The sequence below is a fragment of the Platalea leucorodia genome (assembly GCF_965183815.1).
Source record: "Platalea leucorodia genome assembly, chromosome: 3".
In the NCBI taxonomy this organism is placed as follows: Eukaryota; Metazoa; Chordata; class Aves; order Pelecaniformes; family Threskiornithidae; genus Platalea; species Platalea leucorodia.
In genome coordinates this window covers 84,090,624-84,116,901 of record NC_138825.1, presented here as the reverse complement: position 1 = coordinate 84,116,901, position 26,278 = coordinate 84,090,624, and the positions used below count along the sequence as shown (strand labels likewise).

General features: G+C 38.8%; 1 protein-coding gene across 2 annotated transcripts in view; it reads left to right on the top strand.

The window, feature by feature from the left end:
* Nucleotides 1-23,207, top strand: part of FUT9 (fucosyltransferase 9) — a gene marked incomplete at both ends in the record, with an annotated part of 105,124 nt that extends 81,917 nt beyond the window's left edge. For both annotated transcript variants that reach the window (XM_082305455.1, XM_082305456.1), the window contains one exon: nt 22,120-23,207. In XM_082305455.1, the coding sequence (XP_082161581.1) occupies nt 22,120-23,207 (1,088 nt within the window). The remainder of the gene's footprint in view (nt 1-22,119) is intronic.
* Nucleotides 23,208-26,278: the final 3,071 nt, after the last annotated feature.

Here is a 26,278-nt window from a genome sequence, read left to right as displayed (position 1 = left end):
ACAGATAGATTACAGCTCGTGCTCACATGATATCTGAATTAAAGTGATTTACTTTGGGCTTATTTAGAGGTCAAACATGCTGAGGCTATAGTCTGATCATAGGGACCTACCAGTGGTGCAAATCAGAGTTTCTTCTGCAATCAGTACAACCAACTTCGTGCACTTGACATGACACTGATATTAGAAAGTAACTTGATAGATCACATTTCGCTTTTTATTTTTCCAGTCTGCTGGATCTCATCTGTGCTGATTTGCAAGCCCAAAGCCATCACAGATCCCAATTACTCGCCTAACAGAGGACTCAGTCAGTACAAGGGAACCTGTCTTAGTTACATGATAATTTCTGTACGTAATTTGAGAATACTGTACAAAGAAGGTGAGTCTCTTTAACTCCATTTTCTGTTTGAGGAAACTAAATCAGGCATAAGATCTGACTTGCCAGTGTCACCGTCACCTGTCCCACCACTCAAGCAAACCAAGTACAATGACATCCACACTGAAATTAGGAGTATCCTCCTAATATGTTGCTCTCATTTCCAATCTGTGTCCAAACTACCGTCATAGTTTCTCTTTTATGGTAGTCTAAAGTGTGCTTGTCTATGTAAAGGGATTAAATGATATTTTAAATGTGTAAATGAGTTTACACTGAGATAAACCTCTCCTTGTTGGTCCAGAGGAAGATTTTATTTGTATAAGATAAATTTAATACCAACCCAGTCATTATGCTTTCCACATTTATTCTGAAAAGGAGGCTTGTTTACAGGCAACAGCTCTGTCTGACTATGCCTTAGAGATACTGGCATTTCCAAACCTATGCTGTAACAGTCAGCAATCCTTGGGGAGCAATGTTAAAAGCTGATACCTTGATTGAGTATTAAGATCGAGAATCAGAGGAAAATCTGTGGAAGAGACTAGAATGTGAATGGGGAGTACATGTGCATTTGGGAAGACTTGCTGCAGATCACCTTCCTATTCCAAACTGACAGTTCTGGTGGTTGAGGAAGAGGTTCTTGCACAAGAACAGATTCCAGATCCGAGAGCTCTGTAAGCATCCTGGCTTCTTTTTTGAACAAAATAAGAGGAGAGACACTTTTAGCTTTTTATAGCCTAAGTAGCTCTGAAACATTTTTTTTCATTTCAGCATATCTTCCCCCAGCAGAATAAAAGTTTTATGTATTTTGGCACTACCACAAAATAAACCTGTTCTTCATCTTTCTTCATGTTTTAGCAGTAGAGACAGTGATTTTAGAGTTGCTGGCAAACCACAGGCGTTTCTTTCTTTACCAAATGGCAATCCTGTACAGACAGCAGTGATATACCATTGTCAGGGAAGAGACAAGCCTAAGCAGGAGTCTTTGTTTTACCAGTGTCATAGTCCTGGAGTACTTAAGAGAGGATGGGACTCTCTGCTACTAATATTCATGTATCATTTTAGGAGAAAAACAAAAAAACAAAAAAATATAAAAAAAAAAAAAACACACACACACAAAAAAAAAAAAAACAACTGTGCAGAAAATACCTCACAGCACATACTAACTAGCATAAACCTAACATCCAGTAAAACAGCACGGGAGCATCTAGTCAATGGCAAATTTCTCTAAATTATAGCAGTCATCCTATGAGAGTAAGAGAGCTAGAGCAGTTCAGACCATATCCATTCCACATCTCTGATGAGTTCCAAAATACAGAGAATATCACCCAAGCATTTTTCTGCTCTGGGCCTACTCAATTGCTAAACCAGTTCCTAATGAAGCATTGCAGCCAAGTGTATTCAGCATAATTTTTCTCCAGACACAAAGTAGTCTGCAGTCATGTGGCATCAAAAGAAAAAAAAAAAAAAAGTAAAAAAAAAAGAGCATTTGTTTGAGACTATTTGAAACCTTCCACATTAAAAGTCCTCTGCCTTGAGAGAACAAGAAGTGAGTTCTGTAAACCAGATTGGAAATACCAAACCGTGAAACTCAGGAGCTGCTTTCCCACAGTGCCATAATAGGATTTCTTGCAATCAGTACTGTATTTATTTCATCTTAGTTTTTGGAGGACACCAGGTTACTTTTTCAAGCTCCGCTCTACAGCTGTGAATCCTAGAAATGTATTTCCTTGGAAAAATGGAAGCTCTGTGCATTCACAGTGCTGCGGTACCTAGGAACCTAAGGCTTCCTGGGTTTAGGCTTCCCACACACTTGAATAAAAAAAAATGGTGAAAACATTTCTAATAAGGCTATGGTGTGAGAATTTTTTTCGTGTGAATTCATATGCACGTATGCAAGCATACAGGGAAGTACTAATAGGCAAAAATTACATTGTTTTGCTGTTTCTTTACCATCATTCAATGGTATGGGGTGAGGTGCACTGAAGTCTGGCAATTCTCATCCATATTTCAATATGTTCCTCAATAGCTATCTAAGCCAGAGCAGTTCACAGTGATGTGTACTTTCCTGCCATGTTTAGCTGTTCAGATTAATGTTCTACAGTGCAGTTGGGATGTTGAACAAGCTACGATTATTTAGAGATGTTGTTCTGCTTCTTGATTGCCATAATGCTACTTCCCTCATCAGAGACATTTTGATTGGAAATCTGCAGTATGAGTCACAAAGGACAATGTTGATGTAATTAGGATGCTAAAATGACAGTGACAGAGTGTTAGTCGAGCTGTGGGAATGACATTCAAATACTGGGTTTCATACTCTGTATTTACAATGGAAATATACCTTCAGACTTATGATGCAGAGTAGCAAACATCTGCCACCGTTATTACAGAGAAAATGGGACTTATTATTCAGGGAGTAACAACAGCTTTCAAAGCTGCTAAGCAAAAGGCAAAGTGCTGATGAGTGAGGACCAGGAAAGCCCATATTTGTGGGATATGGGCCCATATCCTTTTGCCCTTAGAAGAAAACCCTTCTGTTACCCCTCTTCAAACTTCCATTTGGAATTATTCTGCTTAAGAGGCTTTTCCATTAAAGTCAAAAGACAGGGCTAAAAATTGCCTTCACTGTATCATTTATTTACCAAGCCTCCTTTGCTTTGCTCTAAGTGATTTTTCTTCTCGGCAGCTACAGCAGGAATGCCTTTAGTGTGCTGTATTCAGTTTACTATTGGTATGAGTTATTCTCTATATCATTCTGTGGGTTTGTTTATTATGCTGCCTTTTATGGCATTATAGTATGATGGGTTTGGAGTATAGACATCTTGATAGCTTAGTGGTCGTATTTATACTGTAGCCAACCATTAGGGAAACTTCAAGAACAGTGATTCCCAATTGGTAAGGTAAAAAACATGTTAAAAGTGAGGCCCAGCATGGAGCCCCACTAAACATCAGAGCAGGACCTCTGTTGGCTGGATGTTGGGCCAGAGCAGGGCTCTGGAACTAGCATACTGAGGAACACAGGAAAAAGGGACTTGGTGGTTCAGAGCAGCATCATTTGCTGGCAGTGTTGTCACCTGCATCCAGAGTCTTCCAGAAGACCTGAGAAGCAGGGCAGGGAGGGAACTGGGGTTGGAGGCAGACAGAGCTGAACACATTTGGAACAACATAATGCTTCTTATTTCAAATGAGGCATTTACATAGTAATCTACACGAAGCCTGCAATCATAGGTCCAGAAAATGTATGCAAAACACCAGTGTTATAACCAAATTCATGGGATTTTGATTCATGCTCATTAATTGGACGAAGGTTTCACCTGAAAACATCAGTGATCTGGATCCAGCAGACATTTTTAATTCAGAGTGTCTGGTGCTGGGGGAACAAGGAATAACTCTAATAATGAGTAATGAGCAGAGTGAGGCTGGTATGAAATGCATGTAAGATTAAGAAAGAAGTCTTCAGAAAATGTCAGGGATGTAATACATGCTGTACCACATCTCCATGAAGGTAACTGTAGCACCCTTAGTCAAGTATACACTTGTAGGCATGGAAATTAATCCCGCATAGCACATAACACAGTAAAGCCATGGTTCTTCAATTCTGAACCCATTTTAAATAACACAGTAGGACATGTATATAATATAAAACGTATTTAACAAACAAACAGTAATAACTAAATAACACTATCAAGAAACTGCCTTTATTCTGCAGTCTTTACTCTGGCCAAGTCTGGAGGTCCTGCCTTTCCTGAACACACTCGAAGTCCTAAGGCTTCCAGTTCCTTATCTAGCATTAGTTGTCTAAGCACTGATAATCCTTCCCCTCCTCAGAGGAGCAGAGTACCAGAATAAAAAATGCACTGCTTCCAGGTGCTTTTCTCCCAGTCCCCTCATGGGCTTTTATTCAGCAATTTCCATTTATGTAATAATTGCTGGGCCCTATCCAGAACACTCAAAGTTCTGTTGATCTGCCTTAAAATACGCAAATGCACAGAAACTAGCAAACTCTAAATGAGGACAAAGGACAGGAAAAGCAACATTGGCAGTACTACTTGGTTAGTTCAATAAGTTGTTAGGATGTTGCTGGAGCTGCTGGATCCCCCTAATTGTTGCTAACTCTGAGAAATGAAAACGGTGTGACATTGCCCCAAAAAGGAAGTAAAGATGGAAACAGGGTCAGAGGATGAAGAAAAGGGAACAGTATAAGGAAAAAAAGGAGAGAGAGGCAATTAAGAGTGTGGGTTGAGGCTGTTCTCAGTAGGAATCATGATGTCTGAGACTGAGACCATGAAGGTCTCACCATGGTCATGCTGTTAGTAGAGATGACTAGTATAGGACCAGTGAGGAAATAATTGAAATTTTCATAAGGTATCTTACATGTGCATGTTACAGGTACAATCTCTTTGAGGCAGATCCTTCAAGGTATCCTTACATAAAAGCTTAGGGGACACTGGGAAGCATGGTACTCCTCTGGGTGCCTGCTGCTAGAGCAACGGTTACTGGATTGTCTCCTGATGGAAACTACTAATTACTCAGGCTGTGTTTGTATCAAGGTGAGGTGTATTTCTTCCATCCTTGCTCTTCTTTAGAAAGTAATCCAGTTGTACAGCTCAGGAGAAAGATGTGATGCTGTTGTCATATCCCATCCCGTCAGTATGTGACAGTGTGTACCTGTCCTCCAGGCTTGACACAGGACAAGAAATCTTCCAGCCATTAAGGGTATCATAAATTGGTAGCTGGAATGATTTCTTGTCCTCTTCAAATTTTTGTGATGTTGAAAATGTTCTCATTTTTATCAGGGCAAAACCGAAATCTTTCAAACTATTCCCTCCCTAATGAGGTCCGCTGGTATTAAAGCAGCTATAGGCTTCCCTGAAAATTTGTTCAAAATCTGACAAAAAAATATCCCTGAGAAAATGTTAAAAAACCCAGCATTCTCAAGATAAGTTTTTGTTTTGACAAACTGATAATGGACACGAAAAAAAATATTAAAAGTTTTGTGATCAAGTGTCTTTGAACTTTCATGGATCAAAATATAGTTTTATGCCCAATGCACCAGAATCCAAAGTCATTTGAGAACCAATGTATGGAGAAAGAATAGGAAACAAGGGGCACTTAATTCATCTTTTCCAATGAAAACAAGAAAGCCATTTCCACCATAGTTTATAGTTACTGTCCAGTAAATCTGAGTTTGTCCTCCACTAGCAGAGACCAACAGCTCATACACTGCAGGAATTTATAAAAGAAATAAAAAATCTTTCCTCTGTATTTCAAACAATAGCAGCAATGGAAACATTTCTATTGCTCTTAGGTTTTGTAAACCAAGGTATTCCAAACTTAATTCTGTGCCATATATGCCTGAACACTATCCTTTTATGTAATTTCTCTTATATGTGGCAGTCAAATAAAACAATGATGTAAAATCCCAATGGAAAAATAAATCTAGCTAGAGCAATCATACTATCAACACATCAGCTCTGCAAAACTCTGTCTTGCTTCCTTGCACAAAATGACAATTTAAAGTATCTTTCCAGAAGTCTCCTGGGAGATTATCGTATTTTATTCTCTATTTAGAAAAAAAAAATAAAAATCTTTGAGAACCTATTAGAAGTCTCCTAGTGAAATACTTACAGTTCAGTTCAGCATTATATGCCACTTTCAGAGAGGCTGAAATGCAATTTATTTCATTTTACTTTTATCAGCAAGTAAAGGTCATCCATCCAAGACCAGCTTTTCCAGATGCACACATTTCATTTGTTATCATCTTAAATAACACAGAAGTGCAGTCAATTTCCAATATCTGTCAATCGCACACAAGTTCTGTTAAGTAATCATCTTTTATTTTCTGTTTAAATGCTTATACCATAGACATTGAATAAATGCTTGCTTGGCATTCAAACAGCTTAAAGCAAGAAGACTTCCTTTAAACTGTAAGGAATTTTCTAAATATTTCATGAGTACCTGAAAAACTATATTTTCCAGTTAGTATTACATTATTTGGAATCTAGAAAAAATATTCTGCATGAAGTTACATCTCTAAATATCCAAAGTAACTCAGTTTTTAAAAGTACTCCTTCTCTGATCCTTAAACATAGTCTTTCTCCTCTTCTATTGTATCAATTGCTAATAACTGGTGTCATTGGGAGCTCACTAGGAACTACAAACAAGCACAGAAATAACCTGCAGATACACTAACTATGAGAATATACCATTAGGCATACAGCTAATATGTGAGGTTATTTCTGTTCCTTTGGCAAACATGCCAGGTCTTGGCATATTTTACTGTTGAGATGGCAAAAAACAGAATCAAGCATGGTTAATTATTCTTGTAACTTTGTTGCTGTGGTCATTGTCTGTATTAGTCAACTGCTTTGAAGCTGTATCGCAATTCTGAAATGGATTCCCTGACTGCTTCCCCTCACTGTCTGTTGGTTCAGTTCTTAAAGAGATTTAGGTGTGCACAAAATATTTTACTTTCCAAGAGGTAATCAGGGGCTTCATTTCAAAACTGCTCCAGAGCTTCATGAGAATATTCAGCTCCAAACCAAGGTGAGGGCTGGACCACCCTGGGGTCCTTCAGCATGAACCCTACCTGCATTCAGCAACAGGGCTTCCAAGACAGCCAGAGCTCCTACAGCAGCCTGAAATGGTTCTCATGCTTTATAAAGGGTCATCCACTTTATAACATGCTATGTATGTTTCCCTATGTATGTCTCCACTGCCAGCTGCTGCCAGCAACTACATCTTCTCTTTGCCACTCCTTCACCATCCAAGAAATAAAATCATTAATTCATTTCAAATACATGCTTGAACAGATTGACATAAGGTAGAAATGACTCACAGCTAGGTTTCCAGCCTCTGGTTTCTAATGAATATTTCTAGCTTCCAACAATTTGAAACAAGAATTTTTTTTGTTATAGTTGTTTAAAGGAAGCAAAATAGTTAATATATACATTACATATATGTATATGTATATGTATATGTATATACGTATACGTATACGTATACGTATATGTGTATGTATATATGTAATATGTATATTACATATACATATACATAATACATATATTACATATGTATATGTATATGTATATATGTAATATGTATATTACATATACATATACATAATACATATATTACATATGTATATTATGTATATTACATATGATGTATTTATCTCTTACACAAACACATATTAGCTGCCACCTGCTGATTATCCCATAATGAACGCCCAAGACTGAGTTACAAAATCTCCTTCTGTGTTCATATATATTCATACAATGCCTTCCTTGTTCTGACTTGGCCAAATTTTCTCTAGTGGCAAATCAGTCTGCAGAACGAATAAAGCTCTGCGAAACAGACCCTCTCTATTGCTGAAGGTCCCACAATAGGAGCAGGTCAGTAAGAGACTGATCCTACACAGAAGCCGAGTTCTGCTGAAGATACATTTTCCCAGCCAGGCAGCTAGTCTCAGCAGTGTTAAGGAAGCAAATTGGATGTGTGCACTCAGGTCACCCTTCTCTCATTCTGACATGCAGAACAGAGCAAAACAACAACCTCCATGAGTAGAGAATCATTTAAATAGAATAAATTCCCATGTATTCTACTTACATTTTAATCTTCCCTTTTGGAATTGCAGAGCATAATTTCAGAACAATACATAACAAAACCAGATGCTAAGGTGTCGGGCATGACATAGGAACCTGAGCAGAATAACTCAGAAAATAAACAGAAGATATATGGGAAAAAAACCCTTGAAAGAGTTTACTCTAAAATGTCCTTTAAAATGTTTATTGTTTTTAAAAAAACACACACGTAAATCTTAGACCTTTGTATTGGAAGTTAAAATTAAACCACTAGAAATAGCTGCTTGAAAATAATTATCATATTTGTCATATTCATGACTCAAAACCTAAAAGCACAGAAAACTTGAAAGAAACTGACTGGTAATAAAAATGTAGGTGATAATCATTGCTGACACTGAAAATGCAAAAAGGGACAGAATACAAATGAAAACTAAATTGGATTTTAAGAATCCTTTATCTTTAAAGCTTTCTATTCATATCAACTATGTCAATAAACATGTTTGCTTATTAGGAAAGATTCTTGAGTAAATCCACCCCATTCCCCCATAACATATTTCATCAGCATTCTAGCCTAAGTGACTGCCTTCTCTTCCTTGCCAGAGTTTTTCCAAAAGTCTAAAGGGAGATTTCCCATCTCCAGATATGTATACAGAGGTCTCATGCATCTTATGCTGTAAATAATCTTCAGGATTACAGGATTCAGCCTGCTGCTGTGCTTCTTGCTGAAGGAACTGTTTGGGAGCAATGCTTTCTTTCATGTCATGTCCTCTCTGATAAAAGGGTTAAGGTATATAAGAAATAAAAAGATTTTATTTCTCATATAATAGTAATCCCCGTCTCCGCCTCCTCGTCCCATCCACCCCTCCCTGGTTCAGTGCCTCAGTGAATTCAATGCTGTTTCTCTCCGTCCCATTTGCCAGTATGGCAGTAGTAGTCGCTCCATTGCCTTCTGCACCTACTGGCTGTCAGATTACAAAGCAGTAGCACATCTCATTAGGACCACTGCCTCTGCTCACATCCAGCAGGCTGGGCAGTAGTTTCCTATATATCCATAAGTACATGTGTTTACGCATATATACTTACCTACATATAGATGTATGTAAGGGCATGGATACAAAGAAATATAAAGCAGAATTGATAAGACACATTTCAGGGAATCTAAGAAATGAAATGTGTTACAAATACCACATAAACAGTGTGTATTTATATACGTGTGTGTGTGTGTATGTAAGTATATATTTATATTTATAAAATGTTGCAGGTGTGAAAACTGAGACAAACTTTCAGTAGGTGATTAAATCTTTCCTAAGGTTACAGATTGTGTGTCTGTGTATATGGGAGAGTGTTTATTATTTGTAACTTGTTCCAGCGTTTAGACTCCCTGAGCTCTGACTTACATCTGTCTTGCTGTCTCCTGAGTTGCCTTAGGTTTTTCATTTCTAAGTTAACTTTAATCACAAAAGAATAGTTTTTGAGCTCTTTTTCTCACTTCTTACATGTTGCTGCAATCAACGGAAAGAACAAAAGCCTAACCATACTGAAATTAATAGAAGGTTTTCCAGTGTTTCTGTGAGCAAGATTTCATCTCTGATACTTCTTGTCTTTCAGCAAATCCAGCTTTGCTGACAGAGTTTCGACTATAGTTCTGAAAAAGGCTTGTAGTTTTTCTTATTGTACAGATCAAGGGGTCATTGACTTAAATCTGATTAAATCTTCCATTTCCCTTTACTAACTTACCACAATCAAGAAGATTAGGATGTGTTTTCAGAGATTTGAAACAAAGATACATGCCAGAGATACCTGATCTGAATAAACATGGTATGACTAGTTTCTGGTGACATTTGTTTGAAGGAAAATATTCTATCCCACAGACTGAACTATTTTGATGTAAATTGAAATCATCCTTGTCAAATATATGTTAAAATCTTTATGATATTGTGGAAATTACTTTATCATTCTGGGACTTCATTTCCACCCCTCCTTTACTCCCCATAAAGCAGTTTCAGTAATAATTTTCTGACTGTGCTGTGATTAAAAGTTAATTAATGCTTGTAAAAGTCCAAAAGATTCTTTAAGGGAAGGCATTTCAGAAGTGGTAGTATTGTTATTACTAGAGCAACATTTTATTTTGCTTGTATGGTACTTTTAATTTGTAGTTTTTAAAGTATTTTATTAAAGGAGGGAAAATGTCATTAGTCTCATGCTATAGGTATTGAAAATGAGATAAAAAGTGATTAACACTTAAATTAACACAAATTAAATTCAACACAACTAAACTGAAGTTAAACTGACAGAACAGCCAGGAAGGCCTCCTACCACTTTGTTCTCTGCCCCACATATGAGACTTGCCAGGCACCAGCAGGCTCTAATTGCCCTGGCAAAACTGTGCTGTCCTTCGTCAGATCAAGATGCTGGTCAGTAAGATCAAGATTTCCTATTATTATTATTATTGCTTTTGATTTCACTTCCTTTATGAGAACTTATATGTATTCTAGCAGAAATTCCATTTAATTTGGCTGGGAGGGAGACTTTGCGGTATTTTCGTCTTTGTTTTGTGTGACGTCTGACTGCACCTGATCATGCAGACCATAGGCTGCACTTAAAAACCAGCTTGTGCATTGAGCATTAGTATGTCTGGCTGTCAGTCCAAAAGTCTCCTTAGGGTGCCTAGACCACCTACCTAATGCAGGAAATTAGTTAGGCACCTAAGGATGGAGACACACAGCACAAGCAGTGGAAGAGGTTGCCCAGAAAAGAACTGGAATGTGTCTTCCTCCATCCATCACCAAGGCACATCCAGCGCTCTGAAGGAGTGGGTCATTCTTGGAATTCGGAGCTGGGAATCCTCCCTTGAGATCAGGGAGGTAGCCCCTTTCTTTTATGAAGAAATTAGGGAATTACACCTTTTGAAACACAGCCAGAAGAGGATTCACCCAGAATACAAATCAGGTTTTTGTGATCTTTCCAACAAAGGAGATTCAAACCGCCTCTGCCACCTTCCCTTTACAAGGTTGTAAACTGCACAGGGAAGGAAGCTGACTCCATCCTCTACTACTGCAGATGTGCCCCTGGGCATAAATCATTAGGGAGTCAATAGGCAAGAGACAGAAAGAGGTCAAGGGAAAATAGTAGTGTCTCGATTAGCAGCTAGGGCACCAATAAGGAGGAAAGGATTCTTCGTCTCTAATGAGAAAACTCTTCACACATTTTAAAATCGACAGCCGTTGTCGCCTAGGAGCTAGGCAATCTTTAAGGAAAGTGAAATATCTAGGTCTGAATCACTTCAGGCTGAGGCAGGATTCATATCTAATAGGTCATAGCTTCAACTGCTGCATAAAGGAACTTCTCCTATGCCTGTTTCTTTAAAATCAGACAAACAAAAAGCAGCTGCTACCACTGCATTTAAGATGGAGTCTGCTCTTATAGGCACATCTACATCCTTAGGGCTGAGAGCTGGGGGAATAGCTAGTTTATCGATTTTGAATGGGCCTTCCCTGTGAAGAATGAGCTCCTTCTGGGGACATGTTGGCACCAGGCTGCTAAGTGCGCAGGAGCCTGAAAGGCAGAGGGTGAGAGACCTTAAGCATGACCAGCATTAAGAGACAAACGAACGGAGGTTTTTCAGGGTTGCAGTTTCAGAGCCAGATACTAGCGTTTCCCCTGAACCCTATTAATAGTGCTTTCTTCTGGTTTGGGGATCCTTAGGACTTGTGGTAGCCTTTGCTAAACTGTGTTAAATGCAGGGATTCACAGACTGTTTGCAAAGGCAACTGCCTGCCATCATTGTTTTTTACACCAATGTCCTCAAAGCAGAGGAATACAGAATTAGAGTGCTGCTGACCTCATATCTAACTCCTTTTCCCCCCCTTTTCCAATTTATTTAACTCGCTCTCTCTCTTTCTCCTTGTATTTCCTCCTAGCTATATCTGCTGACTTTCTTTAGAAAGTGACTTTCTGAGTAAGATGGCTATATAAAGTCTTCCTCATGTAGCAGGAACAAATGAGAACACTTTCTTTCCCCTGTTTAAATGCCTCTTTTTAATAGGTACAGTAGGGTCGTTCCAGAGAAAGACTATGGGCTGCAAACCTTAGGATGGGAAGAAGACTGCTTGGCAAATTGTATTTCCAAGATATAGTAAATCATTTTACATTAACTTGTTACTGTAGTGGTAAAAATTTTATTAATTCATTATGGAATTTTTGCTCTATTAAGAGTAGAATAATGTATGACAGTAAAAACCAGTAATTGAACATCAGAATGAACTGCTTTAACTTCGACTGCAAATATTTAACTTCTCTTTTTAACAAGCATAAAAGGAAGACAATAAGCTAAGAAATAGCAAGTAGCTTGAGTCTTTTCAAATGAAGTATGATCTCTGCACTAAGTACTGATCTGCTTTGTACAATGTACTGTCAACACCCTGTGTAGAATATTTTTATTCCCGTATTCTAACCTTGAGAGTCGCTCTCAGAGGCATCAGTGCATATGTTAACCCGGACAGTAAGTAGTAACAAGAAAACATCATCTTCGAATGTGTAGGTGTTTGTAATTACTGGAGGATTTTTTCCAGACTATTGTTCCTTCAACCCATTCCTCTTATGTATTTGCTATTTCTTGAGTGAAGGATTTCTTTTTTTTCTTTTCTACAGAAAAAGTCTTTTCAGTGACTTTTTGTTAAGCTTTGTATTTCTCAGCTTGTTATGCTAGTAGTTCCAGCTCTCTGCTCTTCCTTTTGTTATGCACACAAAGAGACACTCCAAGAAATTAACCACTGGTTTCTCTCAACTGCGATTTTGTTTTCTCAGAGGAGTGTGCAGTTTGAGAGGTTTAGGGATTGTTATTTTTGCTGGTTTTACAATATGTACTATCTAAAATATATATTCAATTTAAATTATGCTTTTGTTCTTGCTATTTAATGTTTTAGGTTTTGGGGTATTACGTTTTTTTTCTGTTCCTGTGTGTGCATATGTTTAAACTTCTTATAATAGTATTAGGAATTATTCTGAATTTACTTTGTATGTATCTTGCTCTTTGTGCATGAGTAAGAAGCCACTTGGATTGGACTCTTAAAAGCCTTCCGTTCTTGTTTTCAGTGTCCAAACTTGGCTAATCTTTATAGTGACTTACTAATTTGTTTGCTCCAGCAAGACAAAGCACTTCATTTAAGAGTCTCGCTTTATAATCACCTTCTAGCTTACATCTACCAGCCTCTTTCTTTAAAATGTTTGGCACTATCAAGACAAGTCACCTTGAAAAAATAGCTGTCGGTGCGCAATGGGAAAATGATTGGTGCTATTCTTCCATTTTTCCAATTTTCCATAAAGTTAGTGCTGATGTCCTTACACTCACAAGCACTCTACATTACATCACTTACCTGAATTGCACTTTTCCCAGATGGAAAATAAGGAACCATCATCTTTGGCACTCAGTGTCTTATGATATGAAGGATTTGCACTCTCTATACACAAACTCTAACATGAAGCTTTGAGTCACTGATGCTCTTTCATGAAAGCTAGAGCAGTGAGGAGCTGTGCTCAAGTCAACTAGACAACAGCTAGCAGAACCTGGATAAGGACTCTTGGCCATCATGAGTCCTGTTGACCAACACGTAGTTACTTCTTTGTTCAGAATAGTCAAGAAATCCAATTCAGTGGGCTGGATTTCTAAAACAAATGTCCACCCTTCCACCCTGTGAGAAGTCTTATTTGCAAAGAATATGGACATATTTCAAAAAAATAGGCCTATAAATCATTAACTCTCTTCCCCACTTTCCTTCTGACTGTATTAGTAAATGCCATTCTCTCTTTCAGCCATAGAGCAGATTGCAACAGATTTGAGCGCTTCAGTTTCTCCCTTTTCTCTCTAGGGCAGTTGTCGTCTCTCTGGCAACTAGTATCCATAGCACTTAAGACTTCCCAAATTAAAGCAACATTGACCTGCATCCTAAAAAAACAGCTACATCAGTACAGATCCCAAACCCAGAGGTATAATGAGTTTCTTAAGGAAAAGATGCTAGGCAGGCAGAGAAGTGAAATGTTAAGTAGAGATCAGATTACGAGGATTTTATGGTATTTTTTAGAGGCCTCTCAGGCTTTCTTTCTAGGCTACAGAGCTGTCTCAGGAGTTATGCTGCTACTGGCAGAATCCTCCAGATCTATGCAGTTGTATCTGCAAAAAAGCAGCATTAAATCCCAATTAAATTTTTCGAGCTTGCCTATGCAGCAAGATTCAGCAGTGTAACTATTGCACACAGCCTCTAATCATATCTACACAAACAGCTGGTGCTTAGAGCTCCAAAAGTCTTGCTTTGCCACAGAAGTAATGTCCCCTACAGCAAGTGTTCACTATTATAAGCAGGCATCCTCTGCTCTTTCATGATTCTGATTTGTCTGCTTTGCATGGAGAGGTGTTTTTCCATTGTACTAGGGAACTACATGCTAGGAAATCAGCCAGAAGCAACTGTGATTCTGGGATGTGGAGTTTAGCACACAGGCAGAGCAAAGCCTATGAATCTTCTGCCACTTCATGCTTCACCTCTGTTTAGCTTAGCTCACACCATTTTCACAGCTACTGTGAGTTAACTAGGGCTTTCTGGTGGGCTAGTGGCCATCACAAATACATAGCTCGTGCAGGTATGTTATTCATATTTCAGCTGGTCGGCTGCAGTTTTACAAGCCAGCCACAAAGCTACTGAAAAGCTCTTTCTGCAGTTCTGGCAGAATCAGAGAGAACAGCAGTTTGCTGTCCCCAAACCACATGGAAAGAAGGGAGAAAGAGACCACTTGCTTCTGGAGCAACTTTTCTTTGATCAGCTTCATTTGGTGCAGAGCCTTTTCAGGGCTTTTGAAAGAAGTGCGGACTGGTTTGTGCTGCATAGCTAGGATGAGCTTTATCTTCAGGAAGATAAAAAGCACTTTCCTGGCAAGCCAGATAAAGTTTGCTACTAAGCTACAGTGGTGAAGAACTCCCTTTTCTGTAGCTAGCACAGTATGGAAAGCCACCACCCCTTTCACAGGACGCTATCGGTCATAAACTAGCTGTGATGTGGACAAGCCAACGTGGAAGTTAAGGTAAAAAAGGTCATGTCTCTGCATGTTACCAAGGCTGGCAATGCTGCTGAGGTTTCTGATAGCTTTGCATGCATGTATTTTCCAGCCGTGCCAGGGAGGGAATGGAGAGTACTCATGTTCCCTCTGAGACAAACCTAAAAGCTCATAATTAGAAAGCGACACAGCTGCAGTGTGAAGTGGGGTGTCCTGACACTAATGCCAGATTGCCTGGAAAAGTTCCTTGCTGATAGGATTTTTAGGTAATTCCACTTCTTTTTTCTTTTTTCTTTTTTTCATATGTGGCAGTGGGGCTGGAGATAGGGTCACTCCAGTATGCACAGCAGTGCTGCTGCTATTTTCCTCTGTTATTCTGAGAGACTCTGTGTCCCTGGCTAATGCCTTTTGCTGTACAGTTGGACTGCAGAAAGGAACCACTGAGCTGTTGCCTAAGCAGCTGGAGAGTGACAGTGTGTGACTGCCATGGGGAGAAGGAGAGGATGGATGACAATCACAGGGGAAGGCTGGGGGCTGCTGAGCCATAGCAGCATGCTGTGTGTTGCACAGCAATTGAGAGAAGGGAGCTGAGAATAGGGTTTTCCTCAGCAAGGCCTGAGGGGACAAGATTCAGAGATTCTCAAAAAAGCAGCAGTACTCCAGCTAGCAATTGACAGGAAGCTTTACGTTTTGCTTTTGAAAATAGGGACTTTGTTGTTGTTGTCCATGCAATTTTTCAGTTTCCTTCACATTTTCACTGTGTACAGTATGGCTATTTCATAGTTTGCAAGACAAGTGTCAAGATGGGGGATTTTTTTACTCATTTATTCAGCAATTCTTTGCAGTTTTAGACTGCCAGCCTGTGTTTTTATTAGGTGCATTTTACAAGAATCTGTGTTTAATATTATCACTGAGCACAAGGCTGGAAGGAATCAAGTGAGGTCATCTAGCCCAGCCCCAGGACCTGGGGGCAGAATCTGATCTCTCATTGCTTAGTGGTGCTTGTCTAACCTGTTCTTAACAGTCTCCAGTGATAGGTTCAGCACCATCCCTAAGCAATCTGTCTTAATGGCTACCTGTCCTCGGGGTGCTCTTCGATTGTTTTGCTAAAACTGTTCAAAATAAAGATTACCACTGTTGAATAAAATGATGCTATACTGTTCTCAAAGTGCAAATACACAAAACTGTAGTCTGAGGAATTGAACTAATAACCCAAAAGCAAAGGAGGTGGAGAGGGGAAGAAAAAGAATGTTGCAAACAATAGAATAAAAATATGCAGTCTGAGATTAGCAGCTCATTCAGCTTTCAGCCTTTAACTGTATGCAGCTCTGTTGAGCCTTTTCATACTGGGCTGCTTTCAGAAATCCGTGGGACAGGCACAGAAAGGCATGGAAGCAAGCCCATGTTTGGACAGTGGGGGAAAAAAATCCACCATTCCAGCTGCGACAGAGGAGGCATAAGCGGGAGCAGTGAGAGTTAATTCCAAAAAAAAGAATCATTCTTCAGTCTCAGGGAGCTAAAGCAAAGGCATTTTGGGGCACGTCCACACAGCAGTGACCTGGAGATAAGAAGTCACACTCAGGCTATCCTGAGGCAATCAGTTTTCTTTTAATACTGCAGGTGAAAAAGCTCCAGCTAATTGGAAATGAGGTCTAAGAAAACACAGCTCTTAACATAAGTGCAGATATGGCCAAGGCTGGGGAAACATGCCAGAGGACAGGGAGAGCAATTTCAAATGAGCCTTCTTTCTAACAATAACAATTGTTTGCTTGTGATTCCTATCAGTTCCCACTGCATCGACTGGCCTTTTAATAGTCCCAGAGTGTCTACCTAGCTAGCTGTCTGCCCCTAAATGGGCCTACTTCTGACACCTCTGTTTGCCTCCTGTGTCCTTCTGCTCCTCAATCTTGATAAGTGCTCTGTGCCAGAAATGCCCAGTCTGATCCCAGGAGTGATCCTCAGAGACTATCTTGAGGTTGTTAAGTATTTCTTCTTGAGTTATCCTGAGACAAAGTGATGATGAAGATAAGCGTTAGCCCTGGACACTTAAGAATTCTAAGATGAGAAAAGTAACAAGCGATTTTTTTTATTCATTATTCAGTGTCCATGATTTCAAAAATCTTTCTCCAGCTTAATTTTAAAATACTGTCCTTTTCCTTTGGAAAATCTCAGTACTAGACTAGTAATGAAAGTTATACCTCTGCCAGTAGTGATATATTTTGGGCTACTGGCAAAACGTTGAGCGTATACCAGAGAAACTGGTGTAAAAATATACCAAGGCATTGATATTATTGACTAAAAAGGTTACATTTTCTCCCTCCTGCAGTGTTGCATAACCAGAAAAAAACATATCTATCCCTTCTGGAATGATTGAGAAGTCACTCTTGTAATGAAGCCATGATAAAACAGTTTCCATGAACTTCCACTTTATTTCTTAGTGAACATGATACATTCACAAAATAGATATATTTTTGCAAGTCTTGCCTGGTGTACTTGGGGTTAACGTTGCTGGTACCCTGTTACTATCTCCCTGTTTGTGTTGTTACTAAATGGAGTTGTTTGCTGATGGAATGCCAAGTTTTGCACTTAAAAAGGAGCCTTGCTAAGTTTTGTCCGAGAAAAATAGTCTTGTATTGATGAAATACTATACTTTCAACTTGGAAAAAAGGCACCTAGAAAATACTTACTATGCCACAACACTCTGAAATGTACTTTATAACAAAACTATCAAAAGTACTGAATTCTTCCAGTTGGCAAAGTCTCAGTAAACACATTTCTTTGACAAAGTTTTCTTTTCAGAGTCTGGCACACCAGAGATTGATGGGGGAGGGGATCCACAAAAAGGAAATTTGTGATTCTGTGGTAGAAGGAAAGCCATGAAAGAGGAAGGGTGAGCTAAGGTTACTTGGCTGGATGTCTTGTAACAAATATCTCCTTAGCATCACCTTTATAGTGAGAATTACAGCTGGAGATCAATGCCTATCTTGGGCACAAAAGAGAAGAAGGAAATAAATAAATATGGAAAAGACTCCACATTTTGGAGAATACTGTGAAAAAAAAAAATTCCATGAATTCTAGTGGACAAACAAAAAAAATGCAACCTATACTTCCTAGCAGTATGGACAAGCTACTTCTCAAGAAAATAGTATTTGTCAACACGTGCTTATCACATACCTTCACTGTACTGCTGCCTGACCATGTACAGGACTCAGTCCCAAAAGCCATGAAGGCAGAGTTTGCTGGTCCATTCCATAGGTTGCTCAATCTGCTTTATGAAGCACAGAAGTTATTGCATCTGAGGTTAGCACTTCATCCTGAAAAATTACTGCTATTCCCAGTGCACGTCTTTATAGTTATTACTGGAGTTAACACAAAATGGAACAGAAAAATAGAATTCCATGACAAAATCCTGTCCAGCTCCTCGGGCTATAGGTAAGTGGTATTTTTAGGAGTCTGCTCAGGTCTGCTTCCTTGCAAGCCTCTCGTTCCAGGTTTTAATGGGTCTTGCTTTTACAACCCTTTTCCACCATCCCATTAGCAGTAGCTTCAAAGTGAAGCATGCCAGTGATGCCGATAGATCTAATTGATGTATGAGTCTGCATAATGAATGGTTAGTTCTCTGAATCCAAAGGATGGAAAACTAGAAAGGACTATCCTGACTGTAGGCTAGTGTTTTGGTGAAAGGCAAAATCTAAGAACCATGATCCCAGATCAGGAAGGGCACATGAGTTCACAGGGCAGCAAAGAAATGTGAGGAAACAGATCTGGAAGGAATAAAACAGGTAAACTCACCTCTCTAGTGTTGTGAGATGTTAATATTCGTACTCTGGGTAGCACAAACAGCAAGTGCTTATCGTCACATTGGCACTACAATTCAAAAGCTTCCTACACAAACGCAACATGTGGACACACTAGAATTTCAAGCAGAGAACAGAATACATAATACCTAGTCATGTAGCAAGAATTGCCATTAGATGATGCAGGGTTTTTTATTAGTTCACAGAAGAGCTTAGTGTAAAATAATCCCTATCAGAGAGGCTTGTGTCAAAGGGCTTTTAACTGGAGGGTGACTAAGTTACAAGGCATGATGTTAAGGTCCTTTTCTGATTTCTCATCCATTTCAATCCCTAGAAAATGAACAGTCTCTGTGAATAAACACCTTTGCCAACCTATTGTTCAAACTCAGCTCACACTATCTGTTCAGTGAAAAGTTATACTTATTCTGTGTGTTGGTTTCAATAGCACAGAAACGAAAAGAGTTATATGAAGATCAGCTCAGCCTCTTGTTTTTCCCTTGAGCTTCATGTCCTAGGGCTGCTCAACCTAACTCCCTTCTTCCTCAGAGATCCCATTCTGACTTTCACTGTAGTAAGGCAGGGAAGCAGCCTTCTGCTCTTGTGGGTCATAACCGCCCCTCTAGACATATTTTTTAGCAAAAATCAACATAGGCTTAAAAAAGCCAGTGTGATGTTGCTGTAAAACCACATTATTTCATTCGGAGGGATTTAACCTGATGAGGGTAAATGGAAAATCCATGGACACAAGAGTTCATCCCCTTTACTCCCTTCAGGATCATTTTGCTGAAAGCACAGAGGACCTGCTAAACTATGTCCTAAAGAAAGGGGCCAAGACAAAAGAGTCATACTCAACATACCACTATATTTTAAGTAACTGTATTGGGTGTTCGTGCCCAGGTATTGGCAGCAGGGGCTTCAGGGTGGCCTCTGTGAGGAGAGGCTAGGGCTGCCCCATGCCAGACACAGCCGGCTCCAGCTGACTCCAACCAACCCACTGCAGGGCACAGCTCAGCCCGGCAGCCAAGATGGTGGCACCCCTGGGAAAGCATATTTAAGAAAGGGACAGGCAGTGAGGAATGAGGGGAAAAAATGTGAGAAACAACCCTGTGAGCACCAAGGTCAGAGAAGGAGGATGGAAGGAAGTGGTCCAGGCACTAGCGCAGAGATTCCCCTGCAGCCCACGGAGGACCATGGTGGAGCCCAGGGAGGACCCCATGCAAGAGCAGGGGGATATGCCCTGAAGGAACTGCAGCCCATGGCCAACCCACACAGGAGCCGAGGTTTTTTTCCTGAAGGGACTCTATCCCATGGGAAGCACCCATGTTGGAGCAGGGGAAAAGTGTGAGGAGGAAGGAGTGGCCGAGAGAAATCATTGTGGACTGACCACAAACCTCCATTCTCTATCTCTCTGTGCTGCTCAGGGGCAGGGAGGAGGTAGAGGAGTTGGGAATGAAGGAGGAAGTTGAGCCTGGGAAGAAGTTGGGGGGGAAGGTATTATTTTAATTTTTGTCTTTGTTTCTCACTATCCAAATCTATTTTAATTGGCAATAAATTGCATTAATTTTCCCCAAGCAAGGTGAGTCTGTTTTGCCTGTGACAGTAACTGGTGAGTGATCTCCCTGTCCTTACCTCAACCCACGAGATTTTAATCTTATTTTCTCCCCCTGTCCTGCTGAGGGGGGGGGAGTGAGAGAGCGGCTGAGTGGGTGTCTGACAGCCAGCCAAGGCTAACACACCACAATAATTAAAACCAGAATTAAGACCATCTACCTTCCCAAAACAGGGGAGACATTATGGAAAATTCCTTTTTCCTTAAGATTTAATGTTAGAGTAAAGCTGAGCATGGTGTTCCCTTCTTTTTCCTTTCCTCAGCAACAAATGTGAAAAAATTTTTGTTGTAACTGTAACTACACTCACACATTAGTTTTTACACTCACAAAGCAGCAAAGTTATCTTGCATTAATGGACCTCTGAATCACATTCTACCATGTCTCCATTCTGAATTTAACTACTTATTTCACAGGTTAGAGGAAATGACCTATGAAACTGGCTTAAAAGGCCTGAAATTCTCTTTCTGCTTTCTGTGACTTTGAATTTTTTTTAATTTATTCATATATATATTATATATATTTAAGTATGTATTTAGGGGTGGGATTTTTATAAAAATTTTTGTGGAGCTAGCTAGTAAAGATTACAAAAACCCAAATAATTGAAAATTATGCAGAAAAAGAAAGCCAGACAAATTTTATAGTCATTGAAATGCACAGTAGACTTACCTTTCTACAGTAGGCTAGTATATTCAGAACACTTCTTTTTGGTAACTAATTTCCACCCCTTTTTCCTTGTATGTCATAGTGCTCTTTACAGAGTTAACTGTTTTTATTTTTAGAACACCTCTGAGTGCCAGGGCTACATTCAGGAGCGAAGGTTATCAATAAGCAACCCCTAACCTTGCTAGGTTTCACAAGAACCATATGGAAGAAAAGTTCTGGAAAGAGATTCTCTCAGGAAGAGACAAACAGAGAGAGGACAAAGGAGGCTATATGAACTCCTCACCCCTTTTTCCCCATGGAAAAAATGGTACCTCAAAAAGATACAGCTTATATCTACTTTTTCTAATTTTTAACATAAGTCTGTGACATAAAAACATAATCAAATATTTAAAGACACCTTTTTACTTATTTTTCTTTATGTGGGAACCATGCGAGGCTGCATATGGGAACAGAGGACCTGAGAACCTCTATTGCTGCTTTTCTTCCCTAGATATTTTAGGAGTCCTCTGGCGAAGGCAGGAATGTTCACCCCCATATAGCCATCAGGCATGAACTAGTTTTCTAACAGTCTTATTGATTACAGAATTAAAGTTCCAGTCCCTTCCTTTTTCATTCCTCTAATCCTATATCCTCCATACGTTTATAGACACAAATCTGCAACATGTTATCCCTTACACAGACACAAGGACAGAATCAAAGGGTGATTTTGTCTGTCTTGTGTGTCTCTTAAACTCTTGGCCTAGGTTATAAGCAAAAATACTTCTCAAGATATATACTGATTTATATCAAGTATGAGTTGTCATAAAATCCTGCTTTTAATTTATGTCAATTAACTTTTAATGTGAAGAGGAGAAATATTGTCACTTTGTCATGAATAGCATGCAAGAACCTATACCTTCTCCACTCAGAGGAAATCTCTGAGGTTACAGCTCAGTGATATTTACGTTCTATCCATTTTGATGCCTGATATCTAATTGGTTTAAAAGGACATATATATGTAATTTAATACCTGATGTTATTTTCTCTCTTTCTCTTCCTCTCTTTCTTCTCAGAACAAATTATGACATCGACGTCTAAAGGAATTTTCCGGCCATTTTTTATTATCTTCATTGTCCTTGGTTGTTTCATGGCATTTATACTAATTTATATCAAACCAACAAATAGCTGGATCTCTGGTCCTATAGAATCAGCCAGTTCAGTTTTGAAAATGAAGAGCTTCTTTTCTTCCAAAACTGACAATCTTAACGAAACTACTATTTTGATCTGGGTTTGGCCATTTGGTCAGACATTCGATCTAACATCCTGCCAAACGATGTTCAATATCCACGGGTGCCATCTGACTATTGACCGCTCACTATATAACAAATCCCATGCTGTTCTCATTCATCACAGGGACATTAGCTGGGATCTGACTAATTTACCTCAGCAAGCCAGGCCACCATTCCAGAAGTGGATTTGGATGAACTTGGAGTCTCCAACTCATACTCCACAAAAGAGTGGCATTGAACACCTCTTTAACCTGACCCTGACTTATCGGCGTGATTCGGATATTCAGGTGCCTTATGGCTTCATGATGGTCGGTACAAGTTCCTTTACATTTGAAGTGCCAAGTAAGGAAAACCTGGTCTGTTGGGTTGTAAGTAACTGGAACCCTGAGCACGCTCGAGTCAAGTATTACAATGAGCTTAGCAAATACATTGAAATCCATACCTACGGACAAGCCTTTGGAGACTATGTCAATGATAAAAACTTGATTCCAACTATCTCCACTTGCAAATTCTACCTTTCCTTTGAAAATTCAATCCACAAAGATTACATTACTGAGAAACTTTACAATGCTCTTCTGGCTGGATCAGTACCAGTTGTTCTAGGCCCTTCCAGAGAAAACTATGAGAATTACATTCCAGCAGACTCTTTCATACACGTGGAAGATTTTCTCTCCCCCAGAGAGCTGGCAGAATATCTTCTGATGCTTGACAAAAATAACAAGATGTACCTTAGTTATTTCAACTGGAAGAAGGATTTCTCAGTGCATCTTCCTAGGTTCTGGGAATCGCATGCATGTCTTGCTTGTGATCATGTGAAAAGACACCAGGAATATAAGTCCATTGGAAATTTAGAAAAATGGTTTTGGAATTAATTTGCGTGTGTGTGTGTGTGTATGCACTTTTTTGAAGAAGCCAGAAGAAACTTCAGTCCAAGTGGAGAGGAAAGGAAAAGAGAAAAAAAAAAAAAAAAAAAAAAGGAAGGAAAAGAGAACCTTATGTCATGGTTTATCAGCTGTCCTCTCTTGGCTATCCTATTTATATTTTGTAAGAGATTTTAAAAGATCATCATCAGCAGTCACCAATACTCAGTTTTAAATTATAATGTACATACTAATTATGTGCACTGAAGAATATTTGATTGTTTACTATAATTTTTAAACAAGATTTTCCACATTTTCTGTGAAATGTGTCCCAGTCTTACACTTAAAGTAGTCATTTTAACACTTCTTTTTTATTTTTATCATTACATTTGCTGTTTAACCTATTTGGAAAATGAGGACACAACTTTTAAATGCCAGAGAGAACTTTAAGAACATAATTTGCTGTTCCAATCTGAAATGTGTGTAATATTTCAAAAGACAGTAAAGTTTTTTATGGTTCATCTTACATTTTAAGAAGACAGGAAGGTTCAATGCCTACCATTATTCCAGTGTGATCAATTGCACCCCTTTTTAAGGGTGATGAACCTAGAAATATAGTTTTTAAAAGGTATTACAATAGTAGACAGTCTTTGTTTCTAAAAATAAGATGTTTCCTAACAAATAGCTCCATTAAGTTACTTTAGGAATATGTCTGTTCTTACCCTCCGAAGAATAAAGAAGTCAGATACAGAGAAGATGAACACCCTTAGTGACAAAAGCCCAGATTCATTCAATATTTGAGTGTGTTTAAATGCAGTATGTCCTTACGTCTCATTGTGTCTCAAGTATTGTTTACCTGAACCAGGGCCATAAGTGGTGTTATACTGATACAGAGATAAACAGATTTTAACATAGGCGTTTGATTACATCAGCCTCATGCACTGAATTCAGCTGGTAATAATGGATTTTTAGAAATATCTTGTTGAGACATTTTAGCAATTTCTCTCATATAATTTCTTGAGTAATTGTGCATTTGTCCCCAATGCTGTAAAGATCTGTTGAACTTCAGTTGTAGCTGGACAACTTGCTGTTATGACTCACAAATGTGGAAAAAAAATGACCAAACAGTTTATTTTCTGAAAGAAATATGCTGAAATTTAGTAAATAAGTTATCAGGCTGACATATTCAACCATTCAACTCATTAAGCTAATGAATTTTGTTTTTTGGAAATATTTTATGTGACAGGTATAAACAAATGCACTCTTAAGAGCAGCAGTTGCTATCAAAATTTGAATATATAAATAGGTTCTTAAGTATTAAATTTGCTCTTATAGCAAATACGAAAATGTGATGATTGTCATGATTGTTTAAAATGTCTGCTTTTAACATGTGTCATTTGATTTTATTACTTTTTTCTTTCAGCTAAGACTTCAATATCTGATTGTTATATATTCATATGTACAAGGCTGGTTTAATGACATAATGTATGGATGTGTTTTGATATCAAGTGAAAGCCAATCAATCAGCTTGGTTTTTCAGGTCAAAATGTTACAAATCACACCTTCTACTGAAAAAAAAAAAAAAAAAAGTTTAACTGGAAAAACTTCAGCTTATGTGATGTATAAAACCCTGATCAAGCATAGTTGATCAAGCACTTAAGATTAAACTTTCAGACAACGACATTGCTGAAGTAAGGGAATAAGGGATAAACAATGATGAATATTTAACAAAAGACAGGGTGATTTGTTAGATTTTTTTTTTACCCCAGGCTGGAACAGAAACACAGAATTCTGTAAGAGTAATGTAGTTAAATTTCTAAAACGGGAAACTCCACAGAAAGGTTACAGAAACACTTGTGCTCTCGCTATGGCTTTGAAAGCTGGATTCTGATCCAGATATTTATTTATACTATTTAGTGCTGTCTTTAAAACCTAGTTTGCAATATACTGTGAACCTCCTAAACTCACCAGCATTCCAGTACAAAACAAGATGAGCTTACCTTGCAAATTAATGCAATATAATGAAACCCAGTCTTCTAAAAACAGAGTGCTGACATGGATGTAAAGTGAATAGTATTTCTGTCATTTTGAAGGCAAGTGGCTACTGCCTACAGTCTGTCCTGTAGGACATCATACCTTTTGTTTTCAGGAGGGCTGTGAAATTCTCAGTCACTGAATATGCCACTGCTTTGGCTGGATAATTTGGAAGTTCTTTGCATTGATCTCAGTGGAAGTACATGCACCCCTCGGTGAACGTGCACAGTCCCTTATTTCATTCCTCATTTGAGATAGTGGGAGTTGTGCTGAGTGCTACAAGGTCTTATGTCAAATCAGGCTGGTTTCTTGGCATCAAGATTCAGCCGATAAATCCTTATATTAATAACAAATAAGCACAATAATAAGATATATGACTTGTTACTACAAATATCAATCAATGTATACACAAGAAAGTTTTGAAATACATGCTAAATTTTAAGCCTGTAAGCAATGTCATTAACTCCATGAGCACTGGATCCAGTCAGCATGGCTAATCTTGGGGTGAATTTCAAGAAATGTCTTTTGATGGGACTGGAAAGAGAGTTGTTCTCTTCACAGAAACTGCACACAAGGCTTGTATACTTTGCATTCAGGATGCATTGCTAAAATTGTTTCAAAGATTAATAAAACAGGAAAGAAATCTAATCCAGATTGAAATGACCAAGAATCATGACCAAATCCTAAACAAGAGACATGACCCTAATGCCTCACTGACATTCTTGAAGAGCATGGGCTGGAACATAAGTGAGCCAGCCATTTTATGAAGATTTTAAGGTGATCTACAGGTATCAAGCCTTAAGCAGTTCTGGATATAAAGAGCTTTTCTGACAGAAGATGAAGCATCTTCGGGCATGTCCAGCCTCGGTGGTAAAAGATGTGAAGCAATGGATGTAAAACATCTGGACTCCATGCATGCATAAAGGCAGTCTACCTAGACCTACACACCTAACTCACAGATTGATTCCAGTCTATATATAACATTAAGCATTGTGATGTCTGTGCTTCTTCAGTGAGCTACCCTACATGAACAGCTAACATAAACTCAA